The sequence below is a fragment of the Nematolebias whitei genome, chromosome 7 (genome assembly GCF_014905685.2).
Source record: "Nematolebias whitei isolate Nwh7 chromosome 7, NemWhi1, whole genome shotgun sequence".
NCBI lineage: Eukaryota > Metazoa > Chordata > Actinopteri > Cyprinodontiformes > Rivulidae > Nematolebias > Nematolebias whitei.
The window spans coordinates 22,650,443-22,660,346 of record NC_056504.1 but is presented as its reverse complement, the minus strand read 5'-3'; the positions used below and the strand labels follow the sequence as shown (position 1 = coordinate 22,660,346).

Here is a 9,904-nt window from a genome sequence, read left to right as displayed (position 1 = left end):
TGTGGAGGTCGCTGATTGGTCAGTTGCTGACAAGCCTGCTGGATTGATTGAGAGGTAGCGTCGAGGATGAGGATCTGACTTGTACAAAAAATCAGATTTTACTGGCCAGTTTAAGTGTCATAATTTATTCCATATTTATTCCAAATTTGTTCAATATTTTGGTGAATCTAAGGTTTGAGAACTGAGTTTCTTTACATAATTATATTATATTATACTATTATATTATATTCCTTACAAAATTATATTATATTATATTATTATTACAAAATTATATTATATTATATTATTATATTATTTACAAAATGATATAATATTATTATATTATATTCCTTACAAAATTATAATGAAGGTTTTTTTATTTTTCCGTGGTGCTGAGTTAAAATCCTTGAGCACCCTGTCACCCACAGTCCTGCATGCTGAGCCTTTGAATGATTGAATGATTGATGAATTATGTCTCACTTCCGCTCCGCGGCTTCGCTGCTTTCGGTGCACGTCATTACGCACATCGTTTGCTGGTGAGTGGAGCTTGATGAGAGTTCAGGACAGCTGGGTCGGTGTTTAAACGAGTCTGAACACTGGACAGGATGCTGGTGACAGTTGCATGACGTCCCGCCCCACGTCTTCAGTTTGCTCCACCTTCAACCCAGTCCTCAGCAGACGGAAGGAGGACAGTCAGAGCAGAGCCGAGACACGACACAAGACGAGATGGCAGAAAACAAAATGGGCCCGAACCTCCAGGCTGGAGCAGGATTTCTCGCGAAACGGGTCCAGAAGTCTCTGAGTAGAGCTCAAGAGAAGGTGAGGTGGTCTACTCTAGGACTTCATCATGATGACTGCACGTGCTGCTTCTGTTCATTAATGAAGAGAACTGGAAGACTTAACAGTAGATCAACCATGATGTGATTTTAGTTTAGTCTCGGACCTTTTTTTACATTTTGTAAGTGATCACACACAACTCCTGCAGGTCCACAAATTGACGATTGTGTGAACCTGCAGGTGGTCCACAGAGTCCTGCAGGTGGTCCACAGCAGAGTGTGAGCTGGTGTTCAGGGCTGAAGCTGCCACTTCCTGCCTGCTCAGCACTTCCTCTTCTTCTCTTTCTCCCACACTTTGTGCTTTTCGTGCAGAGCTTCACGTCAGAGCAGAAACTATCACAGTTTCAGAATCAGTTGGAGCTGTGGGAGACTTTATTTCAGATTAAAGGTCCAGCAGGTGAAGGATTGTTTCTTTCAGATTAAAGGTCCAGCATGTGAAGGATTGTTTCTTTCAGATTAAAGGTCCAGCAGGTGAAGGATTGTTTCTTTCAGATTAAAGGTCCAGCATGTGAAGGATTGTTTCTTTCAGATTAAAGGTCCAGCACGCAAAGGATTGTTTCTTTCAGATTAAAGGTCCAGCACGCAAAGGATTGTTTATTTCAGATTAAAGGTCCAGCACGCAAAGGATTGTTTATTTCAGATTAAAGGTCCAGCACGCAAAGGATTGTTTATTTCAGAATAAAGGTCCAGCACGCAAAGGATTGTTTATTTCAGATTAAAGGTCCAGCACGCAAAGGATTGTTTATTTCAGATTAAAGGTCCAGCACGCAAAGGATTGTTTCAGATCAAAGGTCCAGCATATCGCCTGCTGTCTTTAACATGGTCTTGTTGTTCGGGTCAAATCTTGTCAGAAAGGTTCCGTGAGATCTTGTGAGATGCGTCAACACTCAGCTGAGGATGACTCTCAGCAACTACCACTCCAAATAGCTCAATATGTGTAGATCAGACAGCTGCGTAGTCATTTGTGTACTTTCATTAGAATTAGTGGTTCATGAAATATTTTGCTAACAGCTGACGGCGAAGTTTTTAAAATGGATGTTGAGCAATCAGAGTTCAGAGTATTTTGGGAATGACTCTTTGCTACTACCACACCATATCATTGCTCAGTATGTGTGTAACTGGCTGAGTTAATTTGGGACTGGTAAGGTTGCGTAGCTGTGGTGGCCATCTTGAATTGGATTAATTACAAAGTTGAATCAGTTGTAGATGCGCACCTAGTGATCATTTTCTAAGAGCTTTATTAAAATCTCTATTGATTCATGTGGTATTTTACTAACAGACCTTGGGACATGTGCATAAAATGCATGATTGTCTGAAACGGTGAGCCACATCTGTCCTGCATGTCTGTGCTGAAGAGCGTTTGTCATTAGTTTTCTTGCTATATTCCCCAGTTTGTTTGTGAAGTTGATGGACTTGAACTAATCCCGCTTTAGCCCATCCACTTTCTGCACCCCACCAGTCCCACAGCATTATGCTACCATCCCGGGCTTCAGTTATTGTCAGTGTGGCACAATGAGAGGCTCAGTGAGACTAACCTGTATAAATAAAGGTTGAATGAGTAGGGAAAATGGCTCCATCTTTATGTCTGAAGCTTCTTTTTGTATTGACCTGGGGACACTGGTGCTCGCGGACACTGACGCTCAAACAGTTTCCAGTTCATGGTAGGTTTGACCATAGATATAAACACGAGATACAGCATTGACCGCTATCGCCTATTGGCGCTGACGAGCCGTAGGGCCGCCATCTTGGAACGGTCGACCGCTCCACTCCGTGTAATCTGTTTAGCAGGAGCAATGAAGTATTTGCGCGTTTAATCAGTTATAGCTGAATACTAAACTCATTGTCATGAATTTTTCCTCTGTAAATCTTAGGTGTACAGCCATTAAAGCTGAACATGTGGTTCAGTGTATTTAAATATTCTTGGTGGGGTTAACATTAACACTAATAAAATAATCTTATGACAAGTTCTGCAAAACTCAGTCACTGATACATTTTTATTAAATATATATACATATATATATATATATATATATATATATATATATATAAATAAAATATTTCAACCTTTTTATTTATTAATACAGGTTAGTCTCATTGAGCCAATAGGACTTATTTACAAGAGAGACCTGGATTTTAACAAAGAGTGATGACAATAGTGGATAACAAACTGTTTTTCAATAGTAAAACAAACGAGCAATAAAAAAAATCTTAAATTTGTATGAATGATTAGTCAATGTGTACTGTTGTCGTTGTTATCACTGTCTTATTATATTGTGCTGCCTGCTCTGGTCCAGTCTCTTCGTGGACGATGTGCGTGAGGGTGGACATGTTTGGAGGTTGCTGTGTTGAAGCTCCATGAATCAGCCTCTCTGTAGCTCTCAGCACCTTCACTGTGTCTTGAGGGAATCACTGAGCTGCTGTTGTTCTTCACAGTTAGAAGGTGGTAGATCTCATCAAATGATGATCTCCAGTATCATCTTGTTCATGCCAGGCTTTTCATCCAGCCACCTGTAAACATCAGGGGGACCAGTAGCTGTTTAACACATCTGGAAGGAAACCAGTGAGATTTTATTATGACCATGACCATTATGGTATGATGTTATGTGGGGGAGTGGTGGCGCAGAGGTTAGAAGATGGGCCTGTGATTGGAAAGTTGCAGGTCCAACTCCCGGTACTGTCAACATCAAAATGTGGGTGGAAAAGGTGAAACGCCTGCCTCCACCCTCATTGGCCCCACTCTGGGCCCCTGAGCAAGGCCCTTAACCCCCACCATCTGCTCCCTAAACAGGTCTCTCTAGAAAATGAGTTCTCGTGACTCAATGAGGCTACCTAAAGGCTAAATGAAAAAGTTTAAAATAGAAATACTCTCATCATAAGGCCGAGGTTGTGACGTGCACGTTCCTGAGAGGCCGCAGACAGGCCAGCTCCAGCTTTTGTTGAGTTCCTGTAGTCTTGCAGTTTTCAAGATGAAATGAAAAAGCATAATGAATATGAACTTAACAGTCTGTAGTTACCTGTTTATATATACACACATGGAGGTATCTCACCTTGTGACTGACAATATGTAACTTTATGAACTCTAATGAACTTATAATGATGCACCTACTCTTTGAAGGTGAACCGATGGTACCACACCATCTCTCAGTCGAACAGTCTGATCAGTTTTATCAAAATCCTCCTGTTTAAAATCCTCACTGCTCAGATGAATCCTCCTCAAAGATACTTCCACCTCTTCCTTACATCTTGTTCTTTGGGAAACCTTCAAAATGAAAACAGGAGATTTGTGTCTACACAAACATTGTACAAAGGAGGTCAATCTTGTTTTCTATTTCTTATATTCTCCCTAGTTTTATTTTTTTTAATATCCTAGAACTTAAACAAAACTCCAGTTTTGATGCATATCTGATAATGAACCAAAGCTACTGAAATAGTGAGTATGCTTGTTAGAAAAATATTCCTGTCATACGATCTTGGTTAGCTTCATTGCAGCTAAACACCGTGTTACACTGAACATAACATCAGCTGGTGCACATAAATACAGTACAGTAATATTCTATTCACAAAATACTAACAATAATATGTTCATCTTACTTGTGAAAAGTTATCCCCCCTGAGACCTGACATCAACAGTCCATCGATTTGAACAGAAATAAGCTGCGAAGTGCTGAAACATCTTCTGCTTTAACCAAATAAGGATGACCGCTCCAAGATGGCGGCCGAAATTCCTGCGCCACAGCAGCCAATGCGGGATCTAGTGTTTATATCTATGGGTTTGACCCTTGCTGGTTCCTTGGCTGCTTCTGAACTTCCTGACCCATCTTTATCTGAGGGAGACAGTTTGGTTTTTCTTGTTAGTGAAACGGTTTAATGACTGTAACTTGTCTAATACACTGCTGCTGTTAACAGTTCAGATGGATGATCTTAGAATCTGAACATGTGTAATAAAAGCTCTGAAAGACACGTCCAACTTGTGTAAACTTCCAGTGTTTTCTGGTCTTCACTGAGCTCCCTGACCTTCTCCAGTGTTTTAGGTGTTTGTCACCTAACGAGTGCCGTCAAACAAGTCCTTCCTTTGGCTGCAAGAACAAAACCCAAGTTGCAGTCAGTCATGATCACTAATACGAAGACCTTGGGACACTCAGAGCCACTCATTAAAAAGATTGAGCTAAATGTATGTATGTATGCATGAATGTATATGTGTGTGTATATATGTATGTGTGTGTGGAGATAGATAGATATATAGATGTGTGTGTGTGTATATATAATTTATTTATTTATTTGAGCCAGTATGAACAATTTTGTCCTCTGTGTAGATAAAAAACAAACAACTCAGTAGATCAAAAACAAACAACTCAAACTTGTTTTAAAATCATTGAATGTGTTGTAAAATTAGTCAATCCTGGAATAAGAACTGTTCACATCAGTGACCTCGGCTGTAAATTATTCAACGTTAGTTGGTGGAAAAATATTTTTCCTTTTTTTTTTTTCTCCAAAAAACCCCCCAAAAATTCTACATCAAACCTGATAAAACATACACAAGTATCTTATCTTTGTAGGGTTTGTCAATACTTGTAGATGTTTGTCTTAAGTATTTTTGTTGACTTGTTTTTTTTTTACTTAGGTCCTCCAGAAACTTGGGAAAGCCATCGAGACCAAGGACGAACAGTTCGAGCTTTGTTTCCAGAACCTCAACAAGCAGCAGGTATCAAACGCTGAGCAGATGTTTCAACACATCTGCTTTTATGGTTATGGAAAAGAGTTCTTTCCAAATGGTGCATCATTAAAAACAGAACAAACCTGAAATGCGGAATTCAACCAGACTTCAGTTTCAGACGTTGTGATCAGAAACCAACCCGCAGGTTCCGACATGTTTGGCCTTAAAATTTAAAACTTGAAACCAGAGCCAGCTGGGTCTTGTTTCCCATCTGCTCAGTGTAAATACTGATTGTGATGACGTCTGAGCAGTTCTTTGCAACAACAGTAATGGAGATTAGCCAACGTGTGGAAAAACGGTTTGTCCCATCCAGTGGTGTAGTCTACGAGATACGCGAGTAAACGCAGTATACCCACTAGAAAAGCTTAAAATTCAGTATAACCACTTAAGTGTCCAACGATACATGACATCATTAGGCATGTGTCATTGATACATTAAATGGCCATTAAACATTTCCGTAACAATCAGTATGCAGCGCTTATGTTCGCTTATCCAGTTAATGTATAAATTAATACTTCTGTACTTACTACTTGAACATGTTTTGCTTTGTTTTATAAATTCTATAACATGTTTTTAATACAAAGTCAACATACAAAGTACATTAAACTTCGTACATTTATTCAAATATAAACAGCAGAGAAATTTGAAAATGTTCAATATGCTTAAAAATCTAAAAGTGATGATTACATTGTATTAACCAGTGTACTTTGGTTTCTAGCACAGTATACCCACTACAAAAAGACTACACCACAAAACCTTAAAATGTTATTTGAGTCTCTTACACGATTAAACTGCTACTTTAACCAGGGGAGGTGAAAAGGTAGACATCTCTTTATAAATAAATAAAAGTATAAAACAATGAGAGAACAAAAACTGAAATGATAAAATGTTGGAAAACATTGAGAAATTCCAGATTTGTCGGTTAAGATTTGATAATGTTGGTGTGAAACGATGCGACCTCAGGGTGACCAATCAGGATGACTCAGCTACTACATTACAAGTTTAGGCCCAGTGCTGTAAAACTGACCGAGCCATTTGTTTTTCTTCAGATTGGTTGGCTGTGGCAGCCATCTTGAATCAGATTCTCACAGTGCTTGTTCAAAGTGCTGCACCCAGCAGTCAAACTTCAGTTTAATCTGACCTGATTGCTCGTTTTCTTCAGCGACTGTGGTTTTATTTGTGAGATGCTTCAGTCTTTTCTGTTAATCCAACATTTTCAAGTTAACAAAGTCTTCTGGAGCCTCTCGGTGTGAATTTGTACGACTGCTGGAGGGAAAGTGTGGAGGAACAACAGGAAGGAAGTCTGTCTTGACAAGATGTGCTGTTTTCACTTCACCATTACACCACCAGTTTCAGTAATCTGTTTTATTTTAACCCTCTGTGGTCAGTCTGTTAAATATTCCAGTCCTGTGTGGGCTGATGTCTTGCTCCAGTCAAGCAGCTGCTGAAAACACACTGGTTATGATTTTAGGTTGTCAAAGAAGCCATGAAATAAATAAGTGCTGACATCACAATGCATAAACTGTTGCTGTGCGTAGGTTTACTGTAACTTCTCTTTTTTTTATGCAGACTGATGGAAACAGGTTGCTCAAAGATGTCAGAGCCTACTATGCTGCAGTGAAAGGTGAGTCTGTGCACGGTGTGTGTACACACGAGGCAACATGGCTGCACATGCTAGAGAAAGCTTCCTGAAAATAAGGGAAGTGAGTTTATTTCTATTTGCGGACGCTCTGACTCCTGTCTGTGCTGTCCAGTTCAACAAGTAAAACTCATGCAGATGCAGCAGTGCATGTGTGACTCGCGCCCAAACGGAGCTGTTGCTCCCGTGTTGTTTTCTACTTCCTGTCAGGAAGCTGTTTGCAGAGTGGGCGTGGCTTCAGCACCCTCAAAAACAATAAGGCCAAAGGTTTCCTTGTGCGATAAGCCAACCATGAATCACACTTCTAATGTAAGACTGTGTTTTTGTCCTCTTAAATATTATCATCCTGTTCGAAGCTGTGCACGAGACATCCAGGCGCCTGTCCCAGACCCTGAAAGACGTCTATGAAGTGGACTGGAATGGAGTGGAGGACCTCGCAGTGATTACAGAGGTGAGGGCACAAGGGGTTTTTGTATGGTAGAAGTTAAATATGCTAGTAGATGGTTGCACATCTGGGTTTTGTCAGCCTTATTTTGAAGGAGACAACTGGTACAAAGCTGTGTACATGTACTGTATTTATATACAGCTGTGTGTGTGTGTGTGTGTGTGTGTGTGGTGTGTGTGTGGGGGGGTCTAACCTCTGTCATTTCTAGAGTTTTATGCAAAATGGGATGAAATTAGTTTTTTTTTTTTTTTTTTTTTCATCAAGTTCTAAAATTATTCTAAATTTAAGTGAACAAAAACGCAACGGGTTCCACTACATCAGTATTTAACCAAAAATGAAGCCCAAATAAAAACACTGTCCAGAATTACTCGAAGCTCTTTACAACACTATGTACCTGATTCATTCATTCATTCATTTAACCTTTATTTATACATGTTAGTCGCAGTGAACCTCAAAGACTCCTTTACAAGAGACCTGAATTCATACATCACTCTACCAAATCTGTACAAAGACTAATCTGTGCTTTATCACATTCTTACACTGATGGGACACACATCGAGGGTGATGAGGGGTTCAGTGTCTCGCTCAGGGACACTTCAACATGTGACTGTGGGTGGACTTTTTTTTACTTGTGTTCAACACTACTCATCTAAATGATGTTTCTCATGAAGCTTGAGGACAATAAGGTGTGAGGTTTAAAAGACATTTCAACTTTAATGCACCTGAACACACAGCGTCTCTTACACCTGCAGAGTCTCACAGCGTCACAGTTACTGCTAAGCTAAGATGCTACAGACGTAGCGCTCCTCTAAAACATCCTCCTTACCATGTATATACGTTTATGATCAACCACTGCCCGCACTAAGCTCGCTAAACTGGCGAGCGAGTAACACAGGTACAGTGTTGCCAGGTGAGAAATGTAGGATTATTGTATTAGAGACATAAAATTATTGTATTTTGAGGGAAATTATCGTACACCCGCCATAACCAAAAAAACAAATCTATTAATGCACTATAGTAGTGATGGGTCTGCTTCCAGACCAGCTCTGCTTCTTTTCTTTTCCTCACTCGTGGGGCGGGCGCAGCGGACTATTCATCCAATCATGGCCTTTGTTCTGAGGCAAAATGCAAATACGTCACTCGTAGGCAACATTTAGAAAAGCACGATTGTGGTGGTCTGTGCCGGTCGCCACCTCATCCCCCCATTTTAAACGCACTGTATAACAACATGCATCAACACCATATTCGAGTGGGAGGAGGAGGAAGCGGGTCTGTTCATAATTTATTTATGCATTTGTAGATTTTTTTATTTATTTATTTTTTCACAAACACCTCCTTTCTCCGTGTGACACTAGGGGTCGGGGATGGGGGGGGGGGGTGCGCATTGTTGGGGTCTGGGCTGTGGGTGGGCTTTGGGCCTTGGGGGCGGTTGGTGATGGGGCCGGTGCTTTGGTTCCTCCTGGGCTGTTCCGATTCTTTTAATCTAGGTTCCTGGTTGCGATGGCCGGCACTTTGACCGGGGTGGCTGCCGGCTTTCGGTGGGGGGTCGGCTATGGTAGTGTACGTGTGGTCATTGGTGGTGTAGGGTGGCGGTTGGGGGCGTGGCTTCGCCTCATCAGGGCACTGGCTGGTCTTCCTGTGTGGCATTTGCGGTGGGGGTGCTGTGTGTGTGTGTGGGGGGGTGCGTAGGTGGCGTGCTGGGGCGTCTCCGGGCCTATGGTGCGGAGCTCTTGATGTGAAAGTCGGCCCTCCTCAGCTGCAGCTCCCTGCTGCTCTGCCCCTTGGGCTGGGGCCGGCCTGTGGTCGCTGTCAGGTAGATGGTGCATGCGGTCGGCCCAACAGATTCTGTCGGGCTGTCTGTGTGTGCCTGTTTGTTGCTCAGGTTGGGTTTTTGGTGGTCCCCCCTCTCTTGGATCAATTTGGGCCCCGCGTTTGGTGTGGGGCCCACTCCCCCCTTGGTCGTACCCCCCTTTGGCAGGGGGCCCCCTTGCCGCCGGTGCATTGGTGGCTCTCGGCGTCTGGGCTGGGTGGTGGGGTGTACGTCGGTCCGCCCTGGTTGCTGCCTGGCGGGGCCTGGGTGCCCTGGCTCTGCTGGGGGGTGGTATGGCCTCGGGGCTTGGGGCTCGGTGTCCATGGCCGGATCGGGGGGTTGTCGGCCGGACCTGTGGGCTCGTCACTGCAGCTTCCTGGAGGCTCTGCATAGTGGTTGCTGGGGTCACCCTGTTCTTTCCTCTGCTCCTCTCAGGGGGGGGGGGGGGGGTCCTCCTGATTGGGGACGCCCCGGGGCGCCG

At 42.6% G+C, this 9,904-nt stretch overlaps 1 protein-coding gene across 2 annotated transcripts in view; it reads left to right on the top strand.

The window, feature by feature from the left end:
* The first annotated feature begins 559 nt into the window (after window positions 1–559).
* bin2b (bridging integrator 2b) overlaps window positions 560–9,904 on the top strand; it is a 46,918-nt gene continuing 37,573 nt past the window's right edge. For both annotated transcript variants that reach the window (XM_037678684.1, XM_037678683.1), the window contains exons 1-4: window positions 560–798; window positions 5,437–5,517; window positions 7,099–7,153; window positions 7,525–7,619. In XM_037678684.1, the coding sequence (XP_037534612.1) occupies window positions 706–798; window positions 5,437–5,517; window positions 7,099–7,153; window positions 7,525–7,619 (324 nt within the window). In that variant the 5' untranslated portion in view covers window positions 560–705. The remainder of the gene's footprint in view (window positions 799–5,436; window positions 5,518–7,098; window positions 7,154–7,524; window positions 7,620–9,904) is intronic.